At 42.8% G+C, this 16,794-nt stretch overlaps 2 protein-coding genes across 4 annotated transcripts in view; one reads left to right on the top strand and one right to left on the bottom strand.

Moving 5' to 3' along the window:
• Nucleotides 1-3,157, top strand: part of ANO4 (anoctamin 4) — a 114,199-nt gene extending 111,042 nt beyond the window's left edge. Inside the window, exon 26 of the mRNA XM_054199248.1 lies at nucleotides 2,927-3,157. The gene's annotated coding sequence lies outside the window, so the exon portion shown is untranslated. The remainder of the gene's footprint in view (nucleotides 1-2,926) is intronic.
• A 12-nt stretch (nucleotides 3,158-3,169) lies between these two features.
• Nucleotides 3,170-16,794, bottom strand: part of SLC5A8 (solute carrier family 5 member 8) — a 29,544-nt gene continuing 15,919 nt past the window's right edge. Inside the window, exons 8-15 of one of the 3 annotated variants that reach the window (XM_054187904.1) lie at nucleotides 16,272-16,360; nucleotides 14,853-14,965; nucleotides 13,461-13,528; nucleotides 13,072-13,158; nucleotides 11,855-12,048; nucleotides 10,588-10,691; nucleotides 8,743-8,828; nucleotides 3,170-7,230 (exon numbers count right to left, since the gene is read on the bottom strand). In XM_054187904.1, the coding sequence (XP_054043879.1) occupies nucleotides 7,099-7,230; nucleotides 8,743-8,828; nucleotides 10,588-10,691; nucleotides 11,855-12,048; nucleotides 13,072-13,158; nucleotides 13,461-13,528; nucleotides 14,853-14,965; nucleotides 16,272-16,360 (873 nt within the window). In that variant the 3' untranslated portion in view covers nucleotides 3,170-7,098. Of the gene's footprint in view, nucleotides 7,231-8,742; nucleotides 8,829-10,199; nucleotides 10,302-10,325; nucleotides 10,692-11,854; nucleotides 12,049-13,071; nucleotides 13,159-13,460; nucleotides 13,529-14,852; nucleotides 14,966-16,271; nucleotides 16,361-16,794 lie in introns of those variants that run through there. The other 2 variants (XM_054187906.1, XM_054187903.1) reach the window with 2 other exon arrangements.

Below are 16,794 nucleotides of genomic sequence, written 5' to 3'. Positions count from 1 at the left end.
GTCAGCATGAGCAGATCAGACCAATGCTTAAGTCTCTGCACTCTTTCCAGGAAGTTCCCAGGCCCTGACTTAAATTCAAGGCCCTGAACTTCAAAGCGGTATATATCTTACAGTGCTTTACAGAACTCAGTGATCTTATGGCTCGTTCTCATGACAAAGTTGCTACTTCATAACCAGTGACTGCGCGTTAGCAACACGGCAGTACCTGTCCACGTGTGCGGCCACCACCTGCAGCACGTGCGTGGCAACATTGCCCTCTTCCACAGTGGACTAAACTGTGTTAGCTTGCATTTACCGTGGGTTAAGGTCACATATGTGGACCATTTCCATTACTCCAACAATACTGAAGTATTTTTTAGGAGGAGATGCTTGATCATGAGTCTAATCAACTGGTCTAGCAACGCTGAAAAATTTAGGTGTGCAGAAGTGCTGACAGGTAGACAAGCATCTAAATGTGGCCAGAGGTATCTAACTGTAGGGTCATTTATTTGAAAATGATACTGTGAAAAGTTGGTAATACGTTTTAAAGATTTGAACCGTGCCTTTTTAGCTATAGGACTGTCTGGGCCCTGAAGGAAACAAATCAGGCTAGGGCATCTTGCCCAGAATGGCCTGTGTATTTGTATTGCAAGATCACATTGAGACCTCGTTAGGAATTAGGGTGTATGATACACATAACAGAAGACGGACTGTGTCTTAAAGACTTATCTGCATAAGTAAAACCAAAAAAAAAAACCAATGGATGAACAAGGTCAGCAGAGCGAAAGAATACAGTCATCCAGAATGCCTACACTTGTAACATTTTCTTTATTCATCCTTCCGTTATCTATGAAGGGGTGGAGGGGAAAAATAAAACAACAGACTGTAGTACGAAATAGCTTGAAATCCTTCATGCAGAGCAATTCTACACAGGCTGCAGAATTAGATTTGCGCAAAATGGGCAACTGTCTGTATCCTTTTGCAAATTCTTTAGCATTAAGAAATTAAAAATTTCCCAGATTGTTAACCCAAAATAGGGGAGTTGTAGGTCTGAAGACTGCAGGAGTGTTGGATGGAGCGACATGAATCAAAACGCTGAGTGTTTTGAAAGCTCTACCACCTCTTGCCTCAAAGTGATAACACTGAAATTCTTGCAGAATGTGCAGTGACATAATCAGCCACAATACGAAGAAAGAAGTTGAAAAGCCAAGACTCTAAGAAACCAAGCGGCCTGTTTCCTGGTGAAGATACAGCTAGATACAAAATACTACACCTGATCCATTTCCTTAGCCCTTTTCCAAATAACTGGAACTCCATAAAAATTATAGTTTTCTCAGAAATCTTAGGAATTGTGACCTTGTTAGTTGAAGATATTTAAGAGAGAGGAAAATTCAGCAAGTTGTTTCTAGAAGTTCTCCTGGAAATCATTCGATAGTGATAGCAGGGCTAGCATTTGCCCTTCTGGACAGACCACACAATGCAAGACCCTATGGATGGATGCCTCAACCTCCACAAGACATCAGGACTACTTGCACCAAGAATCCATATTGCCAAATTAGATCTGTTAACTTCCTTCCACTGCAAGGGAGAACTGCTATTTCTGTGTCGGGGGGGAAGGTTTTAATGAAAGGTAATATGGCTTGAGGAAGGAGAGGGGTGGAAGAAAATGTGTGCACCCTCATCTCTGTAGCTACTGTCTGCCTACACTTTGCTTCCTCGCAGCAAGGAACCTCCTCCAGTAGTCACCCATCAGCCTACATGAAGGGGATAAATGGCACAGCAGCTCCCATTTCTCAGGTGCTCCTGGCCCAGGCCTAAAGGCCCCGTGAGGCAACATAAGCACTGAAGAAATTTCAGGATTGATCTGTTCTCTGTTGACTTGGTGCCAAACTGAGCGGGGAACACGACTAGTGGTTGCGGGGTGTATCATGCCTGCCTAAGGAGGAAGTGAACTTGTTCATCTTTGCTTCAGCTTACAGCCGCTGTGGACACAGCCCATGTGGGCAGTGGAGAAATGGGGGTATTTCTGTCTCTGTAAATAGGGGGTGGGGACAAGGCCATGTCATCCTCTGATACACGCATTCCAGAGGGGTTAGTATTTGCTATCCACCACCTATGGGCGTGTGCAGCACTTGCAGTCTGGGGACTCTCGGGCAGGATCGCTGTGCAAAATCACATTCAGACCAACTTCACATGAGCGATTGGATTAGTTTGCATACCCTCTGTTTAATATCTAAAACAACAGATGAAAAAAGCTTAAAAACTCTTTGCTAAGTAGTAAAGCGAGACACGAGTCATGCGTAAAATCAGTGTCACCCATATGAGTGCGAACCTTTGCAAACTCCTGCAGTAAGATACAGCTTTGTCAATAGAGATATCAATAACTTCCGAGAACTGAGCTGAAACCTCGTAGAATATAAACTCACTTCCACTCCAGAGGAACGACCGCAATATAATGTGCCAAAACAAATAAAGTGCAGCAGAAACACAATAGGCAATAATTGCTTTTGAGACTAGTTCTCAACACGGCTACATTATGCTGAATTTTCATGACAACATGTTGCTAGAAGTCGTGTCCCGTTCTGCTCTAAATGAGAACATGAGTTGGCTGCTTCCCAAGCTTGTGCTGCTGAGATGATGCTGAAAAGGGCATCTGACCTGCCAGGCAGATCCCGAGCACGTTTCTGTCACTTAACGTTGACCAGTCAACCCACCGAGGTTTCTGTGCTGCTGGTCTGCAGAATAGATTTCCCTTGAGTCCTTCAAAGCTATACAGCAGAACACTCAGGACAGATGACCCCGTTTTATTTATTTCATTAACCAGGAAAATATAATACAAATAATAGGCTAATAATAATAAAAAATGGAATTTTAGTGGTCTCTAGGTAGCAAATTTATGCCATTCCCTTCTTTCTGATCTGATGATGGGTTTTGTTTAAACCTCCAGGTGACCGTCCTATATGTTGTTTACTTATTCCAGCTCCACAAGAGCACTACCTTCAAGGGAATGAGAAAAAATGCAACCTCAATGCATGCCACAGACATTTTACATAGCAAGCAGGACAGCACACATCAAAGGATTTACTGTGAAATCATCTTGCAATCAGCATAGGATTGATCTCCATAGACCACCCTTGACAGCAAGCATGTACTTCATGAGCAGTTACACGCCAGTTTTTAAAACCAAGGAAAAAAAAAATATTGTATATTGGGACTGTTTTTCAGCCTGTTTGCTACATTTTTTGCATTCCGTCCTATGTTGGTTTTACAGATCTTAGAATAAAAAACGTAAATGAACAACCTGGATACTCTGACAACAGAAAAAGCCTAGGTATAGAACATCATCTGCGTTCAAGCCACCAAATACTGCAACAGAAACCCTGTTTACAAATCAGTTCTTTTTTATTTTAAATCTTTCTGAGGGGAGTTATGTTATTTACCATATATATAATATATATATATAAAAAGTATATAGAGAGATTGTTTATTTGTAAATAGAAAAATCCTATGGAGAAGAATGTCAAGTTTTCACACTTTAAAAAAAATCATTAACATAAAGCCATGTTTAATGCTTGTATAATGTGACGCAATAAACTTTAAAATAAATTATGCATATGAAATATTTGCTGTTTGGCATTCATGAGTTATTTTCTCTTTACCCAATTGCTCAGAAAGCAAACAGACCAATCAGCTGGAAGCAAATTTAAATGCAGACCAAAAAGGACCAAAATCCATCACTACTTTCTCTCTGTAGATCCTTCGTGTATTCACATAGGCAAATATTGTTCCTGTCCTGGTTTTAGTTCTTTTTCAATGTTCCTAATTGTTTTGTCTCTTGACCCTGCTAGATGCTGCATGTAATTTGGACAGTGTGGAGTGCTCCCACTCCCACGGAATTAATCAGCCTTGAGCATCCTGCATTTCTTTGTCGGGTGAGCTTGTAGCTGGGAGAGACGAAGGATCAGTGTGCAGGAATGTGATGGAGACACCAAGAATTATTTTGCTGCTTTTACACTGACAAGGCCCTGGCTGAGAGTCCAGCTAGCAAAGGACAGTATATGATCCCAGAGAAAATATTATTCAAAATTAATGAATTGCTTTAATTAGTGCTGTCAATTAGAATAAGAAGCATATAGAAAAAAGTAAAGCAGAAAGAGTCACTTTGTAGCTCTGCAGCAATCATGGGAGGTTAGTTAGCAAGAAATGGGGTAGCTGCAGGGGTCAGCTGCAAATGTTAAGAATGTTTGTCTCTAAACCTCTTACAGCAAGATATTCTCCCCTGTGAAAACTCATCTTGACGTTGTCATTGTGGACGAATAGGTATCACCTGGCCCAAACCTTCACTTCATACCAAAATTAGAGTTAAATGACTGCTCAGTGCTCAAACAGTGACTTCAGTAAGTGAAGATAAGTTGGTCATTTATGTGTTTTCTCTGTTTTAAACAACTATGGGAATTCAAAGCCCTGAGAAAAAAAAACAAACACCTTTGTGGTGCTACATTTTGCTACATAACTGGGAAGATGAGTCTTCATGAACAAACTGGGCAGAAGTCACAGATCATCCAGGACAGTTTAAAGCAGTATCAATTACGGCACAAACACCCATCCTGGCGCAGTGCGATGCAACGAAGGCCATGCTGATGCTGTTTCACACAGCAGCGATCAGTCACCCTCCCGAGAAGCAACATTCAGATGAGAGTTCAGCGTGCGTGTTGGGAGGGCTGTAGCCATCCCAGCAGGCGATACAGGTCAAGGGCTGGCTGTGGGCCTCTCTTCTCTCTGTCCACAGCTTACCAAGCACAGGTACGCCGAGGCACACCAGCTCACTTCATTTCAGCACGCTGCAGCAGAGCGGAGATACCTGCACTTACCCTTTTTCAGAGCTATGGATTGGAAGTATCTAGTAAGTACCAATTATTATACTCTAAGGCTCAAGAACTACTCTGTAGCACAAAAGGCAGTTATCTGTTTCCGTGTCATGAAGAGAAGGCACAAGGCTGGAAGAGCTGCACTTATCTTCCGCGGCTTCATAGCTCTGCTATGCTAGCCAGCTCATTCACTCCATGGACTAGTTGTCTCAGAGTGACTAGGATAGTCCCAGAACAAAGACCTCTGACCTCAATCCCAGAAGACTTTATTCAGGATGCTATTGTTTGTCTTGGGTCTTAGATATATGGACACAAGACACACCTCATGGGATCTATCCTGATTGCTCACAGCCCTTCCACGCAGTGGCTGTAGGCACTTACCTGGTGACGGAGCTGCAACAGAGGAGTGGGAGACAAGGGGTTGGCCCTAAATTCTTCATTGGATCATGCAAACCACTGCTTCAGAAGGCAAAGGGGAAACCTGCCTCCATCTCGTAGTTTTGCACTGGGTTAGCTGATGGAGACATGGCCCTGGTGGCAACCTGTGCAGTGTCTGTCTGGCCTGTCCTCCTCTAGTAGAGGTCTGCTCCTTGGAGTCCATTTTTCCTTCCTAACGTTTTCTGATCCTGTCAGTTTATCTCATGCAGTAGATCATCAAGTGCCCTCTGTCACAAGGGCATGGAACAAATCGATTCAGATGCTGAAGGGTGCCAGTCAAGGTACATAAACTAGCACTGTGTCATATTCCACGTTACAGCAGCTCAGCACCTTGCACAAATGCAGCTTAACTTTTAGAAAGCATTTAAGACACACAGTCAGTTTTTCATTTGATTCTCAAGCATGACTGCTTTATAAATTTCACGGCTCCACTTCCCGGCAATGGCTTTTATTTTTCAACTTGATTGTGCTGCTGTAGAGGAGTTTTAAACCAACCATGTATAGCCATAGCAAAAAGTCTGCAGTACAAAACCAACACAGTGGGTCAGAGTCTCTTCCCTGCGGCACCAGAAAGCACACAAGGTAAGGAAGCAATGGGGGTATTCACCCACCCAAACCACAAGTACAGTGCACGGTCTGGAGTGGACGCGCTGCTCAGCTTCTCTTGGCAGCCCAGCCAGAGGAGCCGTCCCATGCCCGGCAGCCCTGGAGAAGCCTTCACCAAATGACAGCCTCTGCGATCTCCTCCCCGTCCTGGCGGACTGCACAAACACGCAGCATACTCTCGCCTGATCTCAACCTTGACCGTGAATCACCCAAATGACAACAGGGACTGCACGAACACCAATGGCTACATGAGGTTTCATCTGTGCAGGTAACAGCAGTGGCAACTGCAGATGCGGCCTTCCCTCTTGTCCAGTACGGCAAAGAGGGCCGCCTTCTTGCATTAACATCTCTGCAGCACTATGCCCAGCCCAGTGCAAGGGTGGTCCTAGGCCAGCACACGGGGCAAGAAGTAGAAGACTACTGTGGTTCTGCTATATGGCATTGAATATAAAGCCCAAATAGCTCATTTCCTTCACAAGGACCAGCTCTGTAAGAGCAAGACATGGCAGAAGAGGGAGATGGGGCGTGAAGGGAAAGATATTACTGACTCTTGCCTCTACCCATCACCAAAGACACTCATGTAGCTTCCACCAGTGACCACAGAGGAACAGACGCAGGTAACCAGGGAACAAGTGGCTTAATAAAAACAAACATATATGACGAAACCAGCAAAATAAATATGCTTTCAGGATCAGTTCTACAAAGGAACCAGATGGCACTAAATACACCTCCTGTACTAAAAAAATACCCACTGGTTCTAGCAATATGATAAAGTCCCGTAGCCCTAATCTCTTCATGTTTTTAATGCCTTAAAAGAAAAAAGAAGAAAAAAAAAACAAACCAGAAAAACAGCCATGTCTGGGGGAACAGTGCTCTTACCAAATAAAAAATTTACTCTGAGAGTGAACTGAGATTAAAAGTAGATATTTTCCAGGAGGCTCAAGAATATCAGGCAAATATTTCACATAGAAACATTGCCTTAAGCCCTGTCGCCAAGACCCAGAGTGAGAGAGACAGAGTAAGGAAGTGCAAGAAAGACTTGATTCCTTTCTTGGCTTATGTCAAGGTCATGCAAGGGTGACAGTGCCATGAAGCTCAGCAGACGCCTGCCCATGACCCAAGCAGGACTGGTAACTGACCCGGCACAGGAATGTCAACGGTGCTTTACGTGAACAAAACTGTCCTCGTGGGCTGACATAGCCCCATGTCATATATGAAGGCCATTGACTTTGTCCTTATTGCTTGCAACATCCATTTCAATGTGGCTGAAAGCAGGATTGTCAGTTCCTTCCGCTGCCTCGGTAAACGGGTTGCAGGCCAGCACTTCCACTTTCTCTTGCTAAAAAACAAAAGACAAAAGCCATGCTGTGAAGTGGAAGAAACAGTCTTCCTCTCTCTGACCTGCATGCCAGCGGAGTCACGCCTGACATACAGGATGCCTTGCAGGAAAACACATGTTGGTTGCTGACAGAGCGTACGTTGTTACTCATTGTAGTAGCTGGTATTTTTCTAGGGGCATGGAAAGTTTCTTATTGCATAAGGTACTAGTTGTGCAAAACGTTCTTGTCGCATAAAATGTTCTTGTCCTGCAAAGCGTTTAAAGTAGTTTTGGGCGTGTAAAGTTCTAATTGCTGTTTTCATGTCTAGCGATCTGTCCCCAACAGGTCCTTGAGCTATTCACTCCCAACCCTTGGTCCTTGCCCCATCTTTGACACAACGAGCATATTAACATGCATCATTGCTTTGATGTTCCATCTCTGTTAAACACAATGAGATGCTGAACTCTTCACGTACAGGAAGTTGCTCTGTTCCCCCCGATTTTTTTCTCAACGACTTTCTGCATGATTTGTGATGCCAACTACTTGTTATCCAGCTCCCAGCTGTATAACCAGGCAGACACTTGTTTCTGACTCTGGGAATAAAATAGTATGGCTGTGGACATTAACTTCCATGCGGATGGGGTGCTTTTTTCCAAAAGTCTTCAGGGATTAAATTCCCAGATAGCGAAAACAGACGTTGTCCCATTAAAGACAGTGAATGACAATAACTGGAGAGCTGGTTTCCAGTCCTGACATGGGCAAACAGCATTACAATAGTATTGTAAAAATCCCTTCCTCTCCCTGGTGTTCAGATCCAGAGGCTGAAATACATGAGACCATACTAAAAGGAGTTGTCATCATGGAGGAAAAACATTTTGCAAACTGGACCATCTCAAAGATATGATCATTGCCTGTACTGCAGCACCCAAAAGCACGGAACAAAGCTGAGCTTGAATGTTCAGCATCCTGGTGATACTGATTGAAAAGTGATCTATAGTTTATTTAAAAACAAAACAAAGCAAAACAAATTTCCCGTATATTCTCCTTACTAAAGGAAGCTATTACCCAATAATGTCTCCCATTTTCTTATATCTTAGGGAGAGAGTTAGGAAATAGATACACTGACTAGAAATGTTTTCTCTCAAACAGTAGCTGAAGTAGCAAAAAAATCCAGACTTTAGAGAACACATGTTTACAAACAAAGGAAGCTTTGCTGAGCCCAAAGCGTGCCTTGGGCCAGCTTCCAAGACATTAGTAAGGGAGTATTTTGGCAGAAACCCGAAGAACAACTGTCTCTTGTCTCAGCTGCTGCTCTGCTGTTCACTGAAGTCAAGCTGCGGCCAAACATAGCTTCCCTGCCTATGCCAGCTGCTTTAATCCTACCAGCCTTGTGCTCTGCTACTGCCTTAAAGCAGACAGTCACATCAGGCAGCGTCAGGGGCTCTTCATCCTCATGGGAAAAAATAAGCCAGGGACTGGCCTCCCCCAGGAGGAAAGATTGATTTAAATCAGAGACGCATAATTCCACTTACTGTCTCAGATTTAGACCGTGAGAAGTTGGACAGGAAATCTTCCTTGGTCAGCAGGAATTTAGGATCTGTGTTCTGCTTTAGTCCTCCTGCAAAATAGGCAGGTTTCAATCAGCCAGGTTTCCACAAGCAAATGATATGTCAGAGCCCAGCTCTGGGCACCAGGCCAGGTGAGCAGGACAGAGTCATGCAGCAAAAGCCATCAAGCAATCACAGGCCTTAGGGATCATTTCTTCCCAATGATGTATACACTGCACCTCTCAAAATATAAAATGATCCCTCAAGGTCCATTTGAAATGCCTTAGCCATTTCCCAGACTTTCCTAGATCCTCCTCAGATTTCTTATTGTGTAAAAAAACCTAAGGCAATCATCAGAAAAGGATGAATCCCATACAATGATATCTGGAACCACCCTGCTAATTCAGGAGCTGTGGTACTAAGGGCTGCCCTGGAGTCCAAGTCCTTAGCTCCCTATCAGCAAACCTCCTATCTCCAGCAATTTTTATAGTGAGCTATTTAAGGGCAGCCCCAAGGTAGGGGAATGAGGGTTAATGGGACATTTGGGCATTTTTAAGGCATGGAAGATTAACTGTCCTTGGGGGGGAGGAATGTGTGTGGGGAAGAAAGGAGATGCAGGTGCTAGGAATTAGCTGTGATTGCCACCTGAGGCTTAAATGGGATCTTGTGCCACAAAAGGCAGGGTGATAATGTGGTTGGGTCAGGTTTTGGTTTTTTTGGGTTTGTTTTTGGGTTTTTTTTTTTTTTTTTTGGGGGGGGGGGGGGGGTCTGGTACTGTCAATTTCTCATCTGGATTTGCAGAGTTGCCCAGTTTTTGTATTTTGTTTCATGGCCTGTGGGTGACTTGATCCCAACCTCATAAGGAGCAAAACCTGTCTACAAGCATCGCTATGGCAATGGGAAAAGCTTGTGATGAGAACAAAGGGGAGGAGCAAATCCTCTAGAAACTCACAAGGAAAAGAAAATGGTAGAAGTGTATCTTGTGCTTCTTAGTTGCAAGGCACAGGGAAGGTAATGGAAGTGAGTTTGTCTGCTGGGTTTGGAGGTTCATAGTCTTGGAGTAGTTGTAGGTCAGACTAACAGGCCTGAAATCTAACAGACAGCCTCAAAGATGAGTCCCGGGAATCCGGCTGGGCACACTGGGGAAAGCTGTGAGAGCAGCTGCTTTAGTCCTGTTTCTGCCATGCATGAAGTGGATGAAAGGCGCGCTTTGCATCTCACCTAGATGCAAAAGTGCTGAGGCCATGGGCTGGAACTGAAGTCCCCATTCTTACCCGTGGGGTGCTGCTTTTTGCCCTTGCACAAATAGTACAGGGAAACTGAGAAAGAAGCTAATGTAGCCATGCACGGAGTCTGCAGCTTTTAGGTACGTGCTTGGGGAATGTGGTGAAAAGCATGCACTGTACAGGTGCAGACAATAACCCTTGAGTGCGCTGGACTCACTCAAAACTGCTTTTGTCCTCTAGAAGCATGGGTGTATCTCCTTGCTTGGAGTTGTTGCCATGTTCAGGGACAACCCTTAAACCTCCAGCCCCTGCTGGCATCTAATAAAACAGGAAAGACAGATGTCTTATATTATTATTTTTTTCAGCCCTCAGGTTAAAAAAACCTGCTGAACCTTCTTTTCCCTTAGAAATTTGAAGTAACTTTTGCTGTGAGCAAGAGTGGGACGTAGAAGGGCTGAAGGGACAAAATGAGATTTAGGATGGTAACATTTACGCAACGATTGCAATAAGGTCACTGGCACTTCCTGTGGCAATGACAGCTCTCTGGTCATCGTAGTTCGGAAGAGATCTAAGACACATTCAATCACAGCTCTGGAACTAGTACCTGTTAGGAGGCTGATAATTATTCCCACAATTACTGTGATAAGCGTCCCGAGTGTACTGAAGTAGAGATAAGACAAGGAATACCAGTTGTCTGCCAGGGCAGGCCTGAAAAAGAGCAGAAAAGTGTTATCTCTGCATCTCTATTCCAAGCAACTTCAAAATGTTGTCTGTTTCCAGGCAGCACATAAATACAGAGTTACTTCTAACCTAAGTGACCCGGTAGTCTTGAACTACCTGCATACAATAAAACGTGCACTAAAATTTTGTTCTAAAATTTGCAGGACAAGTTCCTTCGTACAGGAGGAGACCGGTCAGTACAGCGAGGCCACGCATGGGACAGAGCAGGTAAAACAGGACAGTCCTGTCTCCGCTAGGAACCTAGCGTGGAGCTGAGCACTCCAGCTACCCAGATGAAGGGATAGCTTCTTTACAAGGGGGCACATTATTTAAAGGAGGGGAAACACACACACAAAAAGTAGGAAATCAGCCATGTGCAGTTCTAAACTGCCACACCTCAGGTTACACCTTATTTTGCTCTCCCTGACAACATGCTCTGTTGCCATGAGCAATGCTGGAGGCCCTGTGTGAGAGATGCAGTATATGAAACTGGATGTTTGGCACCCACGTGTGTACTAGGTTTCCTGTTGACTGGAAAGTGCTCTAAGGTGTAAGGATTGGGAATCCCTAGAATTGTGCGTGTTCAGCTTCTTCCTGGTCCTGCTGTTCCCTATATTGTCATTCATAACTGTGATTGTCCAAAGATATATAGTAATTGCAAAGGCGAGAAAAATCCCCTATATTTTGCCCATCATATGGATTATGCCCTCTTCTGAATTTCCTGAATAGAACTTTTTCTGCACAGGCAACCTGTTGTAGGTGTAACTGTTAAGCTGGCAAATTGCCCTTTAACTGCCTACTACTTTAATTCATGTGACAGACTGTGGAAGTTAATCCAATAACTATAAATGTTATGCTTTCTTTGGCACTGTGGATCCCGGTAAGGTATATCCAAGCCTTTAGACTCAAATATTGAACTGAGAGCTTTTCAGATCAATAGGAAGATTCACTTTGACTTCTATTCTGGGATAACTCAGACAAACTCCACTCTGACAGAAAAAAAAAAAAATCGGAGAAAACTGCTTCATCTTAAACAGCCTGGTAGGTAAACCAGGAAGGGATAATTATAGTAACCCAGATGCTAGGCAGATGTTCGTGTTGCTTTAAAACAAATACATGTTTTGTTGATCGCATATGATGAACTTGTATACCTCTCTGCAGTTGGTGTGGTGAAGACTGTTGTTAATGGGTTTTCTGTTGACGTCAAATTTACTGAGGATATATTACAGCCTTCAGTTGAGAGATATAGTGGTTTGGTCCTCTCTGGGAGCGGAGGATAAATCTGAGATCCGATTCCAACCCAAAGTGAAATAACAAAGCCACTGACAAGACCCACAAATGCACCCTGCAAAACCGAAAGTTAAACTTGGATTTACATGAAAGGTAAAAGGATATCTAAAAAAAACAACACCTAGATGAGTAAGAAACAGTCAAGGTAACCTAAACTGTAGGCTCCATAGCAAAAATGAAATACACAGCTGGGCAGAGATGAGGAGTTTACTTCATTCCCCTTTTGGAAAATACAGTGTTTACTCACAGCTCCTGAGCATTCCTCTTTATTTTGCCACTATGCCTTTACAGTCAAAGGACATCTTTGGGCTGCATGGTATATGGGAAAACACTGCTTTATTTGAGGCCCTCCTTGAACAAATACAGAAACAGTTCTTCCTTTTTCTCATGTGATCTGTTTTTGCAAAAGTCTTTTCTACTTCAGGGTGGGGTTTTTTTTTCACTGACAGATAGTGATTATTTTTTTATTTTTTTTTTAGTACATACATAAAATTTGCAACTGCAAAGACATAAAGATTAGTGATTTGTGAACCTTACTAAATAGCAATCCTATTAGACTAACCCATGGACCATATTCCCAAAGTTTGTCAAATCTATTTTTTGATGGAATAACTTTTTCCTCTGGAAATGATAATTTCATGATACTGAACCATTCTGAGAACACTCCGATTCAGTCTGCAAGTACTTGAGCCCCATTTTCCCAGCCTGACCCTCTTTTTGCACAGACAGGCGAGGATCCTCTGAGTCTACTGGTTGTCAAGATACATTGTTCCCTGCTTCTAAAACTGTGTTTTCCAGAAATCCTTGACAAAGTTCCACTTTTATTCAGACTTTGCCCCACACACACGCTATGTTCATGTAAATCTCTTCATAGGATAGAAATTCAAGTTCCTATACAGTCCTGTTCTTCACTTCCTTGGAACAAGGAGGAAAGGGTGCAAGGGGAAATGTCCTCATGGAAAGCATCAAACACATGTCCCTTGCTGCCCAACATAAAATTACTGAGGGGAGAGGGGGAAGGAGATGCCCAAAATTATCAATGAGTTTTGGATGAACAGGGCTTTAAATTTCTACTTACAATTCCATTTGCAAAGGAGCAGAGGATTCCCAAGGCAAACAGTCCTAAAAGGGGGCCACCAACCATGCCAAAAATACTGAGTGCTGCCTAAGGAAAGAAGAGAGTCTGCTATCAGGTGCTGTGCAAAACAGTTAAAGCCTCCAACATGGCAAGAAAGGAAGGTGTTGAGAAGGGAATTACGAGGGGTTTTTTAACTGGTGCGTACTCAGCTGGCAGGACTTGGTATAGTTACATGGGCGCTTAAAGCAGAGGCTGAGCCATGGGCTGTTTGAGGCCAGTACACAACAAAGAATAAAACCTAATCTCATAATGGTATCCAGCAATTATTTTCTTACATAATTCATTCTGGGTCATTCAACACGGGCACGAAAAAGCGGTCTGACACCTACCTGCAACAAGGCTCCCAGGAGAGATGCCAGTGCAGCCATAGCGATGCAGACTCCGCCATAAAACAGGCCTGCGTGGGAAAGGCAGAACGATGTGTAAATCTGCCAAAGTATGAAAATCACTAATGGAAATGTTTCTGTCTAACCCAGCATGACCCCTGACATCTTCAAAGCAAACCTGATAGCATCAAGGTTTTTTCTAAGAGAGTCTGAATTGGCCAAAAGGTCAAGTTTCTGTTTACATTAAGAGGAGATCACACAAACTTGACAAAATCCTCTTCCTGTGTATTTCTAAAGATTAGTTAATAAATGGCAGCCATATGGATTAGCCATAGTGGCAATACCACATGTATTGTTCATATTTCTCAGCTAATCCCCTGTGTCATAATCCTTATTTCAAGGGAATGATTTTTGCTTCTCAGTCTAAAGTCTTCGGAGCAAGAAAGTGAATGCTGGCAGATTACTGGGAGCTGGCACCGCGACAAAGAACATCCCAGGTCACCAGGACATAGTGTCTCTCTTCCCAGGACCCGTAACACTAGCTTATTTGTTTTTTCCACCTCCACCCCTGCTGAGTTTCGCTGCACATGCAATAGATTAATCCCACTGTTTAATGTGATGTGTCAGCCAACGCATGATAAGGCCAACAACAATTTTGGCACACACATTCTTTGCAATAATGTCTAAGAAACTGCTCTCAAGTGAAAATATTCAATACTTGTCACCTGCCACCAGTCTGCTGTGCTCACCGGTATGGGCTATGACACCATGTTGGGACTCTGGTTTTTCCACTCTTACTACAAATGCTGTCTTGGGCTACACCTGCAGCTGGTCACAGACAGTAAAATTAGCAGAGATGGCGATTGCACTTCAGAGATTAAAACCATCTGCTCAGCCTAGTTCTGACGCTCTTTGAGCTACATTAAACAGAGGGGCTAAACAGACTGAGGGTCTGAGAGTGTGTCAGAAAAGACGTGAAGTTTTTATTGGGACACAATGCTATTGCTCACGTATCACCCAGTTCAGAAGGTTCATTACAAAATTTTTTCCTATGCTTCTAATTTTTGACAGATGGAAGAAAAATAACAGGTGTTTCAGTGTAAGACATTTGGCTTTGTAGTATGGCAGATCAATACTGAATAGAGATGCAGTGCATCTTTCCTGCTTAAAGATTAAAAAAGATGGCTTCTTTTTTCCCTTACGCACACTTTAAATAGCTTGTTCCCCATTCTGTGTAAAACCTACACAGCTGATCTCCTCTCCCCCAAGTATTGCGCCAATGTAGTCCTATTGGTGAGAATGCACTTACTCCTGACTTACACTGCCGTAAGCGAGATCTGAATCAAGCCCTCACTTCGTAAAACAAAAGTGGAAAAGATATTTTTCCAGACATACTCATCCCCATGGAAATCCATGACAACTTCTTTTCAGAGAGGGATTTGAAGTACGGCCTAATGAGGTCTTCGACAGTCACAGCAGCCAGAGCATTGATGCTGGAGGACACTGTACTACAGAAGGCAAGATTTATACAATGTTTTTATCTTAGAAGCTGAAATCATAGATAACAGACATGTTACCAGCAGAGAGAAACTGCCACTGTCTAGAACACTGTCAGAAAACTAAAATAACTGCTGTATTCTAGGTGATGCAGTTAATAGCTTACAGAAATTGTTTAAAATAATTGCTCTTAGTAAAGACAAGGCAAATCTTGATGAAAAGATGGGCCTGGAGAAGTCAAAGAAAATATCTATTACATGTGGCTAAGCTGTAAATGCTACTGGTATATGTGATATATATACAAATGATCTACACAGTATATATATATATATACTTGGGTAGGTAAAATTCCTACATGCAGGTCACTGATCACCTTGAATACACTCTCAGAGGAGGATTCAGATAATCTAATTATAGTCATTGAAAAATTAGGCATCTAGTCTAAACTGAACTATTCCAGGCTCCCTATGGGGGTCAGAGAAACCAGTACTCCTAAGGCACAAAGCCAGCCAGGTGATTTTGTGTCTATGTGTAGCTCTCGCAAGCTACTAACAGTTCCTCAGCAAGTAAAAAGCAAATATCCTGGCCGTTCCCTCTATTTTGTAGCTGTAAGTACTTGGAACAAAAAAATTATGCTGGTATCACATAAGTTTCCTTATTTGTATCTGCTTACTATTGTTCAGAGCCGTCCTCAAGAGAGGCGATGTTTCCTAAAAGATGCTCCTTGGGAAAGCTGAACAAAACATTGCCCACTATGGGATAGAAGTGGATTGATTTGTCTCCTTCAGTAAAAATATATAGTGATTGTTTTTTTCCCGAGGTTCATTCAAGACAACTGGAAGTCCAGGAACTCTTTTGTAAACAAGACTCTAAAGATCAGTGATAAGGAAAGGGAGATGGCTTTAAAGTTATGCAGGTTTGAAACTGGAAAATTAAAGATGAGCAGTAGGAAATTCCCCCAAACCGTAGGTCTTTTGCATAACCAAGCACTTATAATACTTAAAAATTTCTATAGCAGAGAGGCTTTAAAAGCACAGAGAGGAGGATTTGTTAGTGCCGTACATCATGTGCGGCTAGCTGTTTCCTCACGTTGCTAGTGGGGAACTCCACACAGCTTTGAGTCCTAGGACCTCACAACACCACTGTTGGAAACTATGGATTTTTAAGCTGCATCGTAAAAGATCTTATAGTGCTTTTTATAAAGCACAAAAATTAGCTAGACAAAGAAATGAAATGCAAAAGTTCTAGTATAAATGTAACTTTAGCTCTAACAAATAAGAAAAAAAAAAGACACTAGGTTCCAAATTATTAAGTTACCTTAATGTCCCACTGTAGGCACTAGCCACAAAAAGCCCTGGCACTCCTGGAAAATCTCGGAGAATATCCAGCACTAGGTATGGCATTAGCTGAAAAATCCAGAGAGTGAGAAATATTACTATCTTGCTCTAATTTTTCTTTTTGTCACTTTATTATTTTTGTTATAGCCTTCTTGCTGGCATTCTGCCCAGCTGTTCCAATTTTGAACCGTCCCACCTTGCACTATTTATTGGTTTTCTACAGAAAAAAAAAAAATCCTAAAACATCCACTTGAGACAGAGCAAAGTCTGTTCAGACCACCTAGCAGAGGTGAGCACATAGCCGTGCTGTCAGGCTTGCTTTCCAGTGACGATGGTATAGGAAACTAGTGCTGGGCAGCAGGTAGTCTGTATTGTACATCATTCCGTTGGGCTTGGGTGCCACAGTAGATGCTTATGTCTGCTGCTGACTCCACAAAAATGTTTTTAGGTACAGTCCAATAACCTCTGTGTACCTAAGAACAATTTCCTTATTGGAAACCACG

Source organism: Rissa tridactyla, chromosome 1, assembly GCF_028500815.1.
Source record: "Rissa tridactyla isolate bRisTri1 chromosome 1, bRisTri1.patW.cur.20221130, whole genome shotgun sequence".
In the NCBI taxonomy this organism is placed as follows: Eukaryota; Metazoa; Chordata; class Aves; order Charadriiformes; family Laridae; genus Rissa; species Rissa tridactyla.
The sequence above is the reverse complement of the archived record's forward strand: the minus strand, read 5'-3'. Positions and strand labels throughout refer to the sequence as shown.